Source organism: Fukomys damarensis, unplaced genomic scaffold (genome assembly GCF_012274545.1).
Source record: "Fukomys damarensis isolate Sample0158 unplaced genomic scaffold, DMR_v1.0_HiC HiC_scaffold_23, whole genome shotgun sequence".
In the NCBI taxonomy this organism is placed as follows: Eukaryota; Metazoa; Chordata; class Mammalia; order Rodentia; family Bathyergidae; genus Fukomys; species Fukomys damarensis.
Genome location: NW_022900935.1, coordinates 7,155,242 through 7,172,109, shown reverse-complemented (window position 1 = coordinate 7,172,109; position 16,868 = coordinate 7,155,242). Strand labels below are relative to the sequence as shown.

At 39.4% G+C, this 16,868-nt stretch overlaps 1 protein-coding gene and 1 pseudogene across 1 annotated transcript in view; both read right to left on the bottom strand.

The window, feature by feature from the left end:
- Positions 1-5,408: 5,408 nt before the first annotated feature.
- The window catches only part of Akirin1 (akirin 1), a 14,766-nt gene continuing 3,306 nt past the window's right edge, over positions 5,409-16,868 (bottom strand). The window contains exons 2-5 of the mRNA XM_010625857.3: positions 14,187-14,327; positions 8,918-9,052; positions 7,333-7,404; positions 5,409-6,715 (exon numbers count right to left, since the gene is read on the bottom strand). Of these exons, the coding sequence (XP_010624159.1) occupies positions 6,705-6,715; positions 7,333-7,404; positions 8,918-9,052; positions 14,187-14,327 (359 nt within the window). The 3' untranslated portion in view covers positions 5,409-6,704. The remainder of the gene's footprint in view (positions 6,716-7,332; positions 7,405-8,917; positions 9,053-14,186; positions 14,328-16,868) is intronic.
- Positions 12,896-13,859, bottom strand: LOC104863543 (annotated as a pseudogene).

The following is a 16,868-nucleotide window of genomic DNA, read 5'->3' as shown; positions in this document are numbered from 1 at the left end:
AATATATAATATATATTTTTGATACAAAGTCTAGCTATGTAGACCAGGCTGGCCTTGAACTTGTGGCTCTCCTGCCTCAGCCTCCTCCGTGCTGGGATTATGTGTGTGCCATCACGCCTGGCTTGCCTCGTGATCTTAATTAGGCTTTGCAGGTGCTGATTACAAGAAAGCCCACTGCTAAGACCAAAGGAGGAGCTCATTCCACCTGACGTACATTCTCATCAGTTACACTAGGGTTTGGTTTTATAGAGCAATATAACTTTATTAGTGAGTCAGCATTCCTTAGATCAGGGCAATTATCCTAAAGGGAACCTGCCAGGGCAGCTGAGTGGCCGCCTCTGTCTAGACCCACCCGGATATTTAAGAAAACAAAGAATTTTGTTACACTTCTATCCACTAGACTACAGAGATAGCCTACAGAAGCCTCAAAATTATTTGACCTGGGAGATCAGTTAAGGGTATAGTTTCAGGTAGCTGAATGAAAACTTTTCAGCCACATGTAGTTCATTTAGACATTTTTGTTTGTTTGTTTTGCAGTACTGGAGACCATATCCAGGGGCATTCTACCACTTAGCTACATCCCAGCCCTTTTCCATTTTTCAGACAGGGTCTTGCTGTGTGGCCCAGGCTGGCCTCAAACTGGTGGTCCTCCTGCTTGAGGTTCCCCAGTGCTGGGATTACAGGCAGGTGCTACTTTCTTTTTTTTTTTTTGAGACAGGGTCTTGCTATGTAGTTCGGGCAGGCTCTGAACTCACTATGTAGCCCAGATTGGCCTCAGCCTACCAAGTGCTGAGATTACAGGCATGTACCACCATACCTGGCACATTCATTTTTTTTGTACCAGGGATCAAACTCTGGACCTTGCGTTTGAGATAGGTGCAGTGCCATTGAGCTAAATCCCCTGCCCAACAGTCTCTCTTAAATCTTTGGTAACTTGTTTACATGCCTTGACTCTCAATAATATACGCACAGGAGCATGGGCCTTGTCTGTCCAATTCATTGATAGATACCTCCCAAAGACCTAGAATAGTACTGGCAAAGAGCAGGTACTCAATGAACATTAATCAAATGAAAAGTAACTCTGCCTTGAAGAGGGAAGAAGGAAACTGAAACCTGAGCAGGAATTGTCAAGTGAGAAGGAAATTAATTCCAGGCAGAGGAACAATAGAAGAACCATGCAATATGATGGGTTCCTGGGACAGTCTTGGAAAACTTCAGTAGTTGATACAAGAACTAATGAGTGTCTTTAACAGTGAATTTAAGAGAATCTATCTCCCCACTCCAAAGGGAACCAGTAGCAGCTATGGAATTGGAATGGATTAGATAAATTAAGGGCAAAGACAAGCCAAATATGAGAAAAAAGATCTCTGGATGTGTGCTAAGGGGATAGTAAGATTAAAAAGTAATAGGAAAATGAGAACTAAGACCTGTCATATAAAGGTACAAGATTCTAATAATGAATGTAATTGTACTGCATATCTAAAATGTACCAATAAACTCAATAAAAGAAAAAAAATTAATAGGGCTGGGGATTTAGCTCAGTGATTTTGCTGCCTGCCTTGCAAGCACAAGGACCAGAGTTTGATTCCTGGTACCCCTTCCTAAAAAGCAATGGAGTTAGGACAACTATTACCATGTTTAATCATCTTTTCTAATCAATGTACAGGTCTCATTACTTCAGGGGCTTTTTGTGGGCACTAAGGATGAAATTGAGGGCCATACACGTGCTAGACAAGTGCTCTACCAAAGCTATACCTCCCAAAAGGAGGGTGTGTGTTTGCTTGTTTGGGACAGGGTCTTGCTATGTATATGTAGCCCAGGCTGGCCTCAAACTTGTGGTAATGCCCCGCCTAAGCCTCCCAAGTGCTGGGATTTCAGTCATGACATCTATCTTGGGCTTTTAAAGACTCAAATATCTGTTCTTCACAAAGACAGAAAAAAAGCATGGAAGACCCCACTAATGCTTGCTGAATGAGAAACACTTAAAATCTAATATAAATACAGCTTCCCCTACTATGTCCCACTGACTTAAGTCATGTTGGGTATCAAGTCAGGTTAACAGCCTGAGGACATAAGGAACACAGTGGAACATTCATTCTAGGAATAAAACCATGAAATTAGGATCAAACTGCTAAGGCCAACTAAAGAGCAGATGAGGGGTTTAGGATGTAGCTCAGTGGTAGAGCATATATGTTCACCATGCTACATGGATGGCCTGGGTTCAAGCCCTCTCCACATATACCCCCATCAGTTGAAATGACAAAAATCATTTTTGCAAAACATCAAAAAGCTGACAAGATGAGCTAAAGTCAGATAATGAAACGATTACTCAAAATACCACCCTCCCTGTAACTATCGGCTAATTATTTAAAGTGTGGGGTGGGCAGATGGAGATTTTACCCTAAATCCACTCATTTCTCCTTTGCCCAAACTTATCCAAGGTCAAGTTAATTAAATACTTTTATCTTCTGATGAAGATCAAATTCTCACATTCACTGGGCACAGGGACATGTGCCTGTAAAAACAGGAGGCTGAAGCAGGAGTATCACCTGGGAAACTTTTGTCTCCAAAAATGAAAAGGGCTGGGAACGTTGCTCAGCGAGGAAGCCCCAAGTTCAATCTCAGTACCTGCCCACTGAAAGAAAAAAAATTTCAAAATAACTGATCATTCTGAATGTTTTTCCATGCCTAGTGTGCCCTGCCCCTCGTGATGCATCAGAATTATTGCTCTAAAAAGTTAGCTTTTTCTATAAAATACTCACTTCAATGTTTTCATTTCTAAGAGTAGATTTTTTTCATCATACTTCAACATAATGTATAAATTTCCTACAATGACAAATGAGGGCAAATGTCCATCAATCTACAATACACCAAGGATTATAAATGAAATGTTTTGTTTTTTTGCTTTAAGTATTTATTCACGCTGTAGGGCAGGCGTGGCAAACTCCCCTGAGTGCTAGACAGTGGCTATTTTCAGCTCTGTGGCCAGCAGTGTGATCTGTTGCATATATGGAGCTGCAGTATAGAAGTTGCCATAGATGCAGAAGTAGTGCTCCCATAAAACTTGAAAACAGGTCGTGGTTTACTGACCTCCACTACAGTGAACATACAACATATACCAAACAGTCAGTGAAAAGCATTACTGAATTCGTCATTCATCTTTTGTTACTTAGACAAATCCTTCAAAGTACAAATTGTAGTAAGAGAATGTGCGATGGTAATGTGCAAACTGACAATCACTGCTGCAGAGAGAGGCAGGTTTGTTTTGGCCCTCAGACTTGAAGAAGACCACTAGAAAGGAACCTCTTGCAGTTAGAGGAGTTGCTCAGTATTAGGCTGTTTGCTTTCCTTGTGTGATGTTCTGGGTTCAACCACTAGCACTGCAAGGAAAAATAAACCTATGTAACATGTAAAAGTTCATATTCTATGCCCCAAACTGTGCTAAATATTTTCTTTAAACTACTTCTCATTTGGAAACAAAAGCCAAAGCAACACATTCTATAAGCCCCATTTTACAGATAAACTATGACTCCAAGAATAATTTGGCAAGGTTCAAAGAGAAAATTAGTAACACAGCAGGGACTAAAGCCACAAAGGCATCCATTCCTTTCGCTTTGATGTCAGCCAACCAATCCTCCATGATGGGCAGAGAAGACTCAAACAAAATACACAAGGTATGCCCAAAGCTTTTTGATTTTTTGCAGTGCTGGAGATTTAAGCCAGGGAACACAGGTTAAGAGCTGTTACTAGGAAGACACACCACTAGCCCCCAAAATCTTTTATCCCCGTATGTTGCCAATGGGGAGCTAACAACACTTATTACTGCTTCAGGAATTTTGACCTGCCTTTTACTCTTCCGACTGAGGCACTGATACTTAACTCTTCATTGCCTGTAAGCTTAAGATATTAAGAGGGTAACACCTAGAATTGAAAGAGCTTTTAATTAGCTCACTAGATATGACTTTTTTTTTTGGTACTGAGGCTTGAACCCAACCCAGGGGAAAGCTGGACAAGTGTTCTTCTGCTGGAGCTACATGCCCAGCTTTTTATTATTATTATTATTGTTCATTTTGAGACAAGGTCTGGCTGTTGCCCAGGTTGGCCTGGAACTTGTGATCATCCTGCCTGAGATTCTCTAGAAGCTGGGATTACAGATATGTGCCATTGTGCTCAGTTTAGATATGGCTATTCTCAAACCATAGGTCCTTGTGGATCCTTACAGAGTTTGGAAACTTTCTTCCTTGGGCCAGAATTTTCAAAGAACTAAGTTCAAACCCTGGAAATCAAGGTCTGTCAAAAAAACTCATTCTTTTACCAGTCTAGGACCTACTTAATGGGTTTCAGAAACTGATTTTCTGTCCTAGAAAAATCTCTTTTCTCTGGATTTTTAATACCAAAAAAATGTATAGTCCTTTTTACAGGAGACCCTAAAACCCCATAGCCCCAGAAGGCAGCCTTACTGGGTACATGATGAGAGTGGCACAAGAATGTCATTTTCCTTGTATGAAGAAATCTATTCTCCAGAAGGCATTTAGTAGGAATCAGGGTTGACACTTGCATTAATGAGGGAGCACATCACACTGATCTAAAGATCAGAAATCTTCAGTGAGAGCCAGGTACAATAGCACATGCCTACAATCTCAGCACTTAGTGAGACTCTGTCTCAATACAAACAAACAAACAAAAGAAATGGGCTGGGGATATAGCTCAGTGTGAAGACCCTGGGGGCTCAATCCTCAGGACTGGTTTTTTTGTTTTTGGTACCAGGGATCTAACAGCAGGACCTTGCACTTGTGAGGCAGATGGCGGAACCACTGAGCCAAATCCCCGGCCCGGGACTGTTTAAAAACAAACAAGTTTTCAATGGGGCAGTTCCCCATGCCCAGTCCTGCCTCATCACTTTTAATGGCTCCCACACTAACACCTGTCCTTTTTTTGTTGCGACTGTCCCACTCTACAAGGCCATTTCCCATTAGTCACCACTATGATGCTCATCTTCCAGGAACAACTGAACACCCTAGAAAAAGAAGAGATGAAACAAACTGCCCCTCAAATATGAAGTAAAATCATTCTTTAATTATTAAAAGATAAATTCTGGAATTAAAAAAAAACACCTGTAAATCTTCAATTTAATGTTGAACTGGGAAATGATTACAGCAGCCTCATACGCATTATCTGAATAAACATTATCACAGTATTAAGAAGGCAAAGTAAACAAATAGCTTAAGTATTTTATTTGTTTGCAACTAAGCTTGTTAACACTATATAATGAAAATGTACAAAGAATAATGTTGCAGTTTTGGGTTAGATTTAAGTCAAAGACATTCATTAATAAGGAATCTTCGAATGTGAATATTGCAGAAATTTCTCTAAGCCGTTTGATCAGAACATTTTGTCTCTGAGTATTACCTTACTTTGAAAGGTACTGGCATACATTTAACTCAAAATCTTTCAAAATAAGCCATAATTGAAAAAAAAAACACTATTCAATATTTAAACTAAAGCAATTTTAATAGAACTTTCCTTTCCAAAAACAATAAAGGAAACAAGGCATTTTGTAAAATGTGGTCCTGAACAAGTCACAGTAAAAAATAAATGTATACTTAACTTCCACCTCCTCAAAACAGAGGCTACTTTCTGTTCCCCAGCCTTGGAAACAAGGTGAAGAACAGCCTATAAGCAACTTTGGGCAAGGGGTTGCCAGAACAAAGCTCAAGCGGTTGAACATGGACATCTCAGAAAAGTGTTTGGGGGAACCTGACCAAAGGATCTGAATTCTATTTTAATAAGTGATGCAAAGATGAAGTGGCTCCTCCCAAGTAGCAGTGCTGCCAGGGCCTGGCCCAGTCCCATGCTCACCTATGTTACGCTCCTGCTTTAGGGGAGATCTTTTCCCTTTAGAGGCTCAGTATTTAGGGAGCTCTCCAACTGTGTGAATGAGGTGAGGGCCGACTCCACGGGGTATTTTAAGGCTTGGAGTCAAAGTGTTTTTCGAACAGGCTAGGCAGAGTCCATGTGTCAAGGCCTATCTCCAGTTTGTTCTAATTTCTCACCACACATTTGTAGGTCTAGGACCGCAGACCTTTGCTATATCATCATAATCACACTTTATGTCCATCCTAACTTACGATTCATATTTTGTGCCTGGAAACAGTCCCTGTATTTAACAATAATACCTATACATAAAACAATCCACTGTTACAACTTATATGGTCACAAAACATTAACGATCTTCTGTAGACCAAGCAAATGTTTTTAACCATAATTGTCGTGCATCAATTCACAGCCAGAATCCCCAAGATAAAAAAAATTTGCACAATACAAATAATAACTTAAAAGATACACACACACATATACACACACTCTCACACACACTTCTTACAGAACTGTGCTTGGGGAAACTCCATTTGCTGAGTGCCACTGAAGGCATATTTTGCTAAACTGCTGCTCCAGGTTATTTTTGTTTGGAAAATCTATCACAGTAGGGTAGAGCTGTTTATTGGATGAGCAGAAAAGAAAGATATGCTTGTGGCAACCAGAAAGTTTTAAGGTCTTTCAAGTTGTATAAAATGGACCTGCAGAAACATTTAAGTGTTCTCAGGATGCAAAGTTTGGAGCTGAAATGTGATATCAAACCAGTTGCAAAAAGTGTACAGCAGTCATCTCTTGAGGTCAAACCTGGTACCCAGATATGCAAGAAAGCTTCAGGATACATCTGCAAATCAGAAATAAAACAAGAGGGGTAAGATAGTATCATGCTCTATTAACAATTACTAATGATAAATGTGATAAACAGCATGAGTCACCAATTAAAATGTACTAAACTTCAAGAATTTAAGAAACCTGGCTTGAGTTCAGTTAGCTATATGGTTTTTTATAATTCATTCTTTGAGCAACTGGTAGCTGCAAAATGTTTAGATTTAAGAAATTTTGACCATGTACTTCTAAGTTAGCTTAAGGATCAATTTCCATAAATTACTGGAATCAGTTTCTGGAGAAAACTTAGTTAACAAAAATACTGGTGCTGGAGCCAGATTATCTTAGGTTTCAATCCTGGCTGAACCTCTAGCAATATGAACTTGAGCAAATTATTTAACCTTCCTAAGAGCTATCCTTACCTATAGAATGGAGATCATACCTCCTTCCTCAGTTACTATCAGGATAGATTGTGAGGTGAGGATTTAAAGGACTAACCACAGTGCCAGGTATCTAAGTGTTTTTTACCTATTGCTGTACTTCACAGGGGTTTTGTTCTTAGGAGACAAGATACTCCTTATCAAAATCTTGCTCTTAGAACTCAGGAAATTAAAAAACAAAACGTGGTAGACTTACAGCTTGTTGGTCTTGTCCCATATCGCCCCATAATTTGATCGTGTGTGAATTTCACAAAAGATTCATACTGCTCTGTGAGGACAGAAAAATAGTATATATTTCAGAAACTACCTCTGCACCCCTAATTTTTCAAGAACTTGTTCACATGTTCTTTCCCTCATTTTTTGTTGTTGTTATTTTCTTTTTCTGAGACAGGGTTTCACTTTGTAATTCAGGTTGGTCTCAAACTTGTGGTGATCCTCCAGCCTCAGCCTCCGAAGTGCTGGGATTACAGGTGAGTGCCACCATGCCCAGCTCAAACTCTCCTTGTAAAGGTTACTCTATTATTTCCCCCCACACCTCAGATCCAAATCCCTGGCTCTTAAGAGTTGGTCACTGATCTATAATAGTATTTTCCTAATAATCACTTCTCCTCTGCTATAACTCTGCTTCTCACTAATGATCTCCTGCCTCAAGACTGAAATATGTATTCACGACTATAGGTCAGAAAATTTCAGCAAATCTCTATGGAACATACATAGTTTTAAATCCCTTTCTTTGCTGTAAATTTCAACACACATATTGAAAAACCAGAATGAAAGGGGTAGGATGCCCAGAAAGCTAAAAGAAAAATTCTGTTCTATGCAATTATAGAAACACTACAGAAATATCACTCTATAACTGTAAACTCAGAAGAAAGGGAGAAGGTAACCTAACATCTGTGACAAAGGGAATAACTCAGACCCACCTGATATAAGAAGTACTGGGGAAGAAATAGGAAGGAATTATTCGTCATAGGATATTTTCTTAGAATATATCCTATTAGTATATTAAAGGATCCACTTAATTCTGTAAGGGAACCTATTTAACTTGAAGTGGTTGCCTAAAACTTCTCTGATCCCAACATTGTCCTCTTTCACTAAACACATACTACTTTTTATTCCCAGTTCAGATACTTTTCTTTCACACAGGCTCTTACTTGCTGGTACCACTAATCTTTGTTTTAGCCTGAGCAGCGTCCTTGTTTTATTCTTTTGCACCCTACAAATCACAGGATTCCCCATATACCATTGCTAGAATTACAGGTGTGCACCACCACACCTGGCTGGTCATAGGATCCTACTTTTAAAGAATTTATTAATATGGATTTTTGCATAACCATTTTACTTTTTTGACAGGGTCTTGGTATGTAGTTCAGGTTGGCCTGGAGCTTGGGGTGTTCCTCCTGTCTCAGCTTCCCGAGTGCTAGGATTACAGGCCTGAGCCACCAAGCCAAGTTTTCTTTTTGTTCTAAATCAAAATGTCTTTGGGCTGGGAATTTAGCTCAGTGGTGCTGCCTGCCTTGTAAGCACAAAGTCCCAAGTTCAATCCCAGGTACCAAAAAAAAAAAATCAGTGTCTTTATTCATATGGAAAATTCTTATATGAAGAGCAGAAAGGCACATGAAAAATTCTTCTATATAATGTATAAATGATATGTTTACCATTAACAAGGAGTAACCCCAATATTCACAACTCAGTGAATTCTCTTGAATGAAGCCCTACCCTTTTCTTAGCTGTTACTGAATCTTAGTAACAACAATGGCATAGTCATTGTCTCAGCCTACCTGCTAATTTGGTATTAAGGATTTGCTCATATTCCTCTCGAATTTTATCTTCATAGTCTTTTAAGAGTCTCTCACATATTATTCCAACTTGTCGAAGGGTAAAGCTGGGCTGGTCCTTCTTCATCCAGGAGGAGCCTGGCAAAAAGATAAATCCAGTTTACAAGATACATTCCAATTCTGAGGTTCAGAATTAACAACTTGATACTAACAGTCCTCAAGATATTTAAACTGTTTATAAAAATAGCATCTTTCACTAGGTTACATGGAATATTTTCACAAAATTCTTATTTCTTTTCTTTCTTTTTTCTTCTGTACCAGGGATTGAATGCAGGATCTTGCGCTTGCAAGGCAGGCAGCAGCACCACTGGGCTAAATCTCCGGCCCTCTGCCTTTGTTTCATAAAGCAAAGCCAAAAGCAAACTGAGAGGAAGGAAGGACAACATTTATCCAGGTGTGCTAGCTGATCTGCATATAGAAAAAAATTCTGATGTCATACCAATCCAAAGCCAACAGTCAATGCTCATTTCATAAAGCATAAGAAAATGATTAAAGTGCAACTAAAGCCTCTATTCTGAATTAGGGAAAGTAGATTCAGAGCATGAGAGCTACTTAAGACCTTTGGAGACCATTTAGACCAGTGGTGGCAAACCTATGTGCCATAGCCATCTGTTTCTTATTAATGAAAGCTCTAAAAGGTTCAACATCACTGACCTAGACCCATGTTTTAATCAGAAATGCAGGGCCAGGGATTTAGCTCAGTGGTACCATGCCTGCCTTGCAAATGCAAGGCCCTGAGTTCGATCCCCAGCAACCCCTGAAAAAAGAGAAAGAAATGCAACATAATTACCTGCAAACCTAACAAGAAAGATATGCATTCTGATTTAATTCTACAGCGAGGACTTTTTTTTTTTTTTTGAGTACTGGCAACTGAAGACAGGGGCTTGCAAATGTTAGGCAAGCATTCTACCACTGAGCCACATCATATCCCCAACCCTTGGGAATCTTTTTATTTTAAGCTCCATAGGTGGCATGCCTATAATGGCAGCACTCTGAGAGGCTGAGGAGGACCTCAAATTGAGGAAGACCACAAATTCATGTCTAGCCTGGGCAACTTAGCAAGACCTTGTCTTTAAATATAAAGGGGGGGAGGTGCACATGTGTGCATACTACAGAGCTCAGTTGTGAAGGCCCTCGGTTTAAAAGAAAACCAAAGTAATTCCATAGGTGATTGTAGTACAATTGGGAAAGAGTTTGAAGCTCAAGAGACTAAAGGACTTGCCCAAAATAAAAATAACTTTAGCAAAAGTATTAACATTTAAGGTGAACATTTTTTTTTAAGCTTTAAATTGTACCCACTTTATTTTGAAACTAATGACAATCAAGTGAAGGAAAAAGAGAAGAAAAGTAAAAAGAAGAAACCCAAATTAGGGCAGGAAAAGGAACAAAAAGAAAGATGAAGAATAATGTGGGCGAGCAAGAGACTGAGTGGGAAAAGAAGAAAAAAGGAAGAATTTGCAGAATGGGGAAAATAAAATTTTTAAAAATTAAAAATAGGAAAACAAATTTTTTTTTTGAAGAGCCTCTTTCAGGGTGTATCTCTGCTGTCACAATAGACAATGAGGGCAGCAATGTGCAGAACTAAGTCAGTTAGTCTCAGCTAGCCAATGGCAGATCTCTGAGATTCAGGTTGAATTCTGGTTACAAGGCTCAAGTTGAGCTTCCAGACCTCCTGCAGCACTGAATTCTGCAAGGTTCTACTGTAGGCTCCAGCTGCCCTTCCCTGAAGTTGGGTGAACATGCCTTAACACATTCATAAAGTCTTTTTTCTTTTTGTAGTGGTACTGAAAATTGAACTCAGGGAGTACTAAGCTACATCCCCACTCCTCCATCTCAACTTTCTGTTTTCAGGCTGCTAAGTTTTTCAGGCTGGCCTGGAATTTGTAATCTTTGTGCCTCAGCCTCCCAAACAGCTGGGATTACAGGCATGTGCCAATGCAACCGGCTTCTTGATCCCTTTTTAACCTAGGTTGTTGGGACGAGTGAAATATTCGAACAGTAAAGTTAGGAACCCAAACATACATTGGGATGTTGAAAAACATTAGAACTAGCACTTCCATGTGAATACCATGGGTTCCCTTGCCTAAATACTTATTTATAACCTCATTCTAGTGACTTGTCTATTTCTCAACACAGGCTGGGAAATTCACAACTACATTTTTCAGCTCCTTGGTAACTAAGATTTCAGACATGATTGGATTCACTCACAAAAGATCTAAATTCAGTAGTAGTATTAAGTGGGAGAAATAAGTTTATACCAGGTCTACTTTGGTAGTAAAGCTAAAAGAGCAGCAGCCTGACTGTGGAGATGGCAAATGGAACAAACTTCACAGGTGGCTGCCTGATCATAATAAATCAGTAGCTATGGTGGTAGCATAGTTCTTAGGTACTCTTCAGAGTGCAGACTAGAATGTTTCTTTAGCCCTATTAATCTTTAAGCCATTTAACACCCTGAAGTGAACTATCTCAGTTCAGGGGATTGAACCCAAGGCCTTTGCACTGAGATACATCCCCAGCCCTTTTTATTTTTCATTTTTAGACAAGGTCTCATGAGGTTGCTAAGTTGCCTAGGTTGGGTCCAAACTCACAATCCTTCTGCCTCAGCCTTCTATAGTGCTAGAACTACAGGTGTATACCACTACACTTGGCTACACGTCGTTTGCTTATTCTAAATTGAGTACCTGCAGTCATCATTGTTTTGTTTGTTTCGGTATGGGGATCAAACTTGGGACCTTGAACTTGTGAAGCAGGCAGTGGCACCACTGAGCTAAATCCAGGCCCAGGCAATCATTATTTGTAATCATTTATGTATCCATAACATAGCTTATTATTTTAAGATTATATTACCAAAATCTCAAGAAACAATTATTAAAAGGTGTATCATTTTGTGGTGTGCAAGAGCAATTAGAAAGGCTATTGTTCCAGAGCTAGAATCTTTGGATTATAAGGAATACATACACCCACACACACACACACAAAGTTGGCAGCGTAGCTCAGTGTAATACTTGTAATGTAATACTTGCCTAGCATGCACAAGGCCCTGAATTTGATCCCTAGCACTGTAAATAATAATCTGTTAAACTGAAATTTACCTAACATAGAATTAACCATTTTATTCTTTTTGTTTTGTGGTAGTGGGGATTGAACCCAGGGTCTTAGACATGCTAGGCAAGTGCTCTAAATCTAAGCTACGCTCCTAGCCCTTAAGAGTTAATCTTTTCTTTTGTTTTTTTTTGAGACAGGGGTCACTATGTAGCTCAAGCTGATCCTGAACTCACTACATAGCCCAGGTTGCTTCAGTCTTCCCAGTGCTAGGATTATAGGCTTGCACCACCATGCCCATCAAATTAACCATTTTAAAATGAAAAATTCAGTGGCATTAGGTATAGTCACAAAGTTATACAACCATACCTATCAGGTTCCAAAGTATTGCTATCAATCCAAAGAATAACCCCCCTTATTTATTTAAGTGGTTTCTCATTTTCCTTTCCCCTTATTGCAAGGCAAATGCCAATTTGCGTTCTGAAAAGTAACCTGTAACTCTTAAGAAGTAGACTACTTTGTGAGCACAAACTCTACTGTTAAAGGAGACAGTTCACCATCACTAGAGATGTTCAAACATGAGTTTGTCAACAATTTGCAGGGATTTGTTGGGGAAGGTTAGTTTAGTTAGTGATTACGGGGCCAGGCATGGTGGCTAATGCCTCTAAAACTGAGGGAAAAGGATTACAAAACTGAGTCTAGCCCTGGCTAGTGAGAGTCCATGTAACCAGACTGTTTAAAAAGTGAATAAAGCCGGGCATGGTGGTGCACGCCTGTAATCCCAGCATTCGGGAGGCTGAGGCAGGAGGATTGCTGTGAGTTCGAGACCAGCCTGGGCTACATAGTGAGTTCCAGAAGGTCAGACTCAACTACATAGTGAGACCCTGTCTCAAAAATCCAAAAAAGAAAAAAGTGAATAAAACACAAAACAGAACTATGATGAATCCAAGCCTAACATTTCACTTTTGAACACCTGTCAATGACATCCAACAGAACTTTTGTTAATAACACAAGTGTACAGTAGTTGCTTGCACAATACAACAGCGACAGGTGGCTACTGGATATTTGGAATGAGATTACTGCATCTGAGAAACTGAAATTTTAAATGTTAAGTTTTCTGGTTTGTTGAAGCAGTCAGACAGACAACACTGGTCACAATAATGTCTGTCAAAGCAGCTGGCCATGAAAATTCTAGTACCACACATTCATCTGAAGGGCACACCCAAAGAAGATGACTAATTTGGCCATTTTGATCCACCATATAGTATTTCAGGACAGCCAACTTAACCTTCTTTCTCTTATGCGGATTCTTCTTGGGAGTGGTGTGAGACTTCTTCCTTAGCACCACCAGAGTCTCCATGTAAGATGAAGGGTGGACTTCTTTTGAATACTGTCATCAGACAAAGCACGTCCATCTTCCACTTGCTTACCAGCAAATATCAGCCTTTGCTGATCAGGAGGAATTCCTTCCTTATCCTAGATCTTGGTCTTTACATTTTCTATAGTATCCAAGAGTTCAACCTTGAGCATGATGGTCTTCCTTGCAAGGGTTTTTACAAAAAATCCCTATCTTGGTGATGATTCCAACAACAGATGGCAAATCCCAAAACTAGTTTCCCCCCCCCGCCAATACTGGGAATCAAACTTAGGACCTTGTGGTGCTTGCCAGGTAGGAGCAGAGCTGCTGAGCTAAATCCCCGGCTCCCAAAGCTAGTTTTAATTAATGTAAAATGAAACAGTCACAAGTGATGAATGGACACACTGCAGTTATACAGCAGGAGCATGCTCTGACACTATATAGATGAAATCAGAATAAAATAATCTAGGTCTCTTCTACTATCATGATTATAGTTTAACAAGTATTCACAAAGGGGACCTAGGTAGGGGGAGGAAAGAGGAAGTAAAAAGAAAAGACGTGTTACGTACATGTACCAACTCTCTATGGTGAATGTAATCATTATGTATTGCAAACATGTACTAATAAAAGTCTATATTACAATTAATTAAATCAAAGGCTCTGATTCATAAAAATCAATGTATTTAAGCAGTAATATAATGCATCCACTTTACCAACCTTATTAAAGGAAATCAAGTTTAGATCAGGAAACAATCACTATAAATATCACTTACAAATTCTTAAAATGGGTTTTGCACACCAATGCATGCTTACCTGGAGAACTAGGTGCTGTGAGTGCTGAGGAGTGAGGCTGGCTTTCTGAAGTGCAAGCTTCACTCTGATTGAGAACAACTTCTAAATGTCTCCACCTCTGAAAACGACTATATTCTTGCTTTATGTTCTGAAAGATTTGCTCTAATAAAAAAAGAAACAAACCTGAGCATTCACTTTATTGCCATTTTTTTAAACTTTCTTCAGAAGTTGGCAGAGGTGGAAGGTCTTTTTTATTGGAGACAGGGTCTCACTACCTAGTTCAGGCTGGCCTTCAACTCACTATGCAGTCCAGGCTGGCCTCGAACTTGTGGCGATCCTCCTGCCTCAGCCTCTCAAATGCTGGAGTTACAGGCTTGTGCCATCATGCCCCTCTCAAGAAAGGTCTTTTAACTAGAGCTCAAGTATTTCCTTTAGGGCTGGAGATGTAGCTCAGTGGCACATGCCTACCTCGGAAGTGCAAAGTACTGAGTTCAATCCCTGGCACCAAATTAAAAAAAAAATTCCTTTACTATGCAGATATCAATCTCTTCCCCTTCCCATATTATTGATATAAACAAATAAATTCTTTTTTGGTGTTAGTAGGAATTGATGCTAGGGCCTTCTGGTATAAAGCATTCCTTCTATAGTCCCAGAATCCATGTACTCTTACTGCTACTATTTCAGCACAGAAAAGCCAGAGGTAGAGGCCTATGCAGGTAAATCCAACACCACAGGGTACGAGGCAGGAGGATCACAGGTTTAATCCCAGCCTGGGTATGTTACCAGTACCCTGTCTCGAAATGAAGAAGTGCTAGGGATGTAACTCAGCGCAAAGGTCCTAGGAGATGTAACTCAGTGCATGTAAAAAAAAAAAAAAAAAAAAAAAAAGCTGGAATAGCAGCTATTTTGTCGTTAAGTACCCAGTTTTCTTCATTTATTTTCCTGCAGCAATGAAGACCAGATCTGTTGTCTGTTGGATGATTAGTACTATTTATAGTAAAAGAAATCTCCTTTTACATAATAGGGAGTTATTTGTGATCTTTGAGTTTTATATTTTCACAAACTACACAATCCCTTATTACCCAAGGCCTTCCAACAATGAAGCTTTTTGTCCCACGTGGGGCTCATAAGATCTTTGGGGAAGAAGACAGAAACAAAACAAAATAAAACAATTATGTTCACAGACTGGACACTGACCAGGGAAGAAGCTGAAATTTACTGCTTAGAATTGATGAGGGCTTAGACAAGATTTTTTTTAATCTTACAAAAGACAATATTTACTGGGATTATTTACTCAGATTATTACTAAGACAGAGTAATCACATACCAAATTTGCTAATGCTACTAAAAGTGTCCAGGAAATGCCAATTACTAGCTACCTTGAAGTACACTCCTAGAGACAACAAAGAATTTGGGAGGATGTGGTTTTCAAGTTTTTCATTTTTGTGGTGTAAAAGTGTATTTATTTTTCAGATAATATAAAGCCTAATAAAAAGAAAAACTCAGGAAACTGCATCTTTCTCTCCCTAAATTTTTCTAATTGTACACTTTGGCATGACCATATAGTTTTAATGGTGGGAGCTGTTAACAATGCCACTTTGCTTCCCACTGTTGACTGTAACCTTGGGAAGTTATTCAAGATCTTTAGTAGTTCTTCAGTATAAACATCAAATGCCTATCTCATTAGTGAGAATCAAATTCAAAGATTAATTAATAATACCAAAAAGAGTTGATGGTATGGTCCAAGAACCAATATGAATACAAAGTAGCTTCACACATAAATAACTCCTTAACCTCCACCTAAAGACCTGAACAATGTAGGATTAGCAATGCTTTCCTTTGAGTGCTTATGAAGTTCCTACTGAGGTCTCTGAATTTATGAAGTCTTCACTTCATTTTTAAAATGTGTTATTCCTCAAGCACATACTTGCCAGATTCAAACAAGGATGTAAGGAACTGCAATGACTTGAAACAAGAAAGGACAAGTAAGAGGGCAATGTTCATGAGAACAGAAGGTCTTTGATAAACCTCTGCCTCCTGTGTGGCAAAATGAACAAATGGAAACACAAAACTTTGAAGCTAGAAGGACTACCAAATTCAAATATGTAACCCACAGGAAAAAAACAAGAGGGCCACATAAAGAAATAGGAAGAAAGAAAAGAGAGAGAGAGGCAAAGAAAAATGGACCAGATGTGGTGGCACACACCTGTAATCCCAGCACTGGGGAGGCTGAGGTAGGAGCATTCTGAGTTTGAGGCCAGCTGGGTTGCACAGTGACTTCAAGGCCAGCCTGAACTACATAAGCAAGACCCTGTCTCAAAAAACTATCAAGAAGCAAATTTCTTTTTAACAATGGATTAAAAACTTAATCCTTGTCTTACTGAGATTGTGCTTCCAGGTTCTGTCAGACTAGACTCACCCAAAAAACTTCACAGTCCCAGCTGCTATAAACTCTTAAACATGCCATTCAATGCCTTGCAAAAATGGCCCCAATTTATTTTCCTAATTCCATTTTCCAGTACAATCTAGTTAAATTAAATTAATCTTAATTTGTGGATTTTCTGCCCCTTGCTAAACGTAAGGCTGTACCTTTGTCCCAAACACTGCTGAATACCTAGCTAAAATGCTACCCCAGGGCCGGGGATTTGGCTCAGCGGTTTGGTGGCCTGCCTCGCAAGCACAAGGACTGGAGTTCAATCCCTG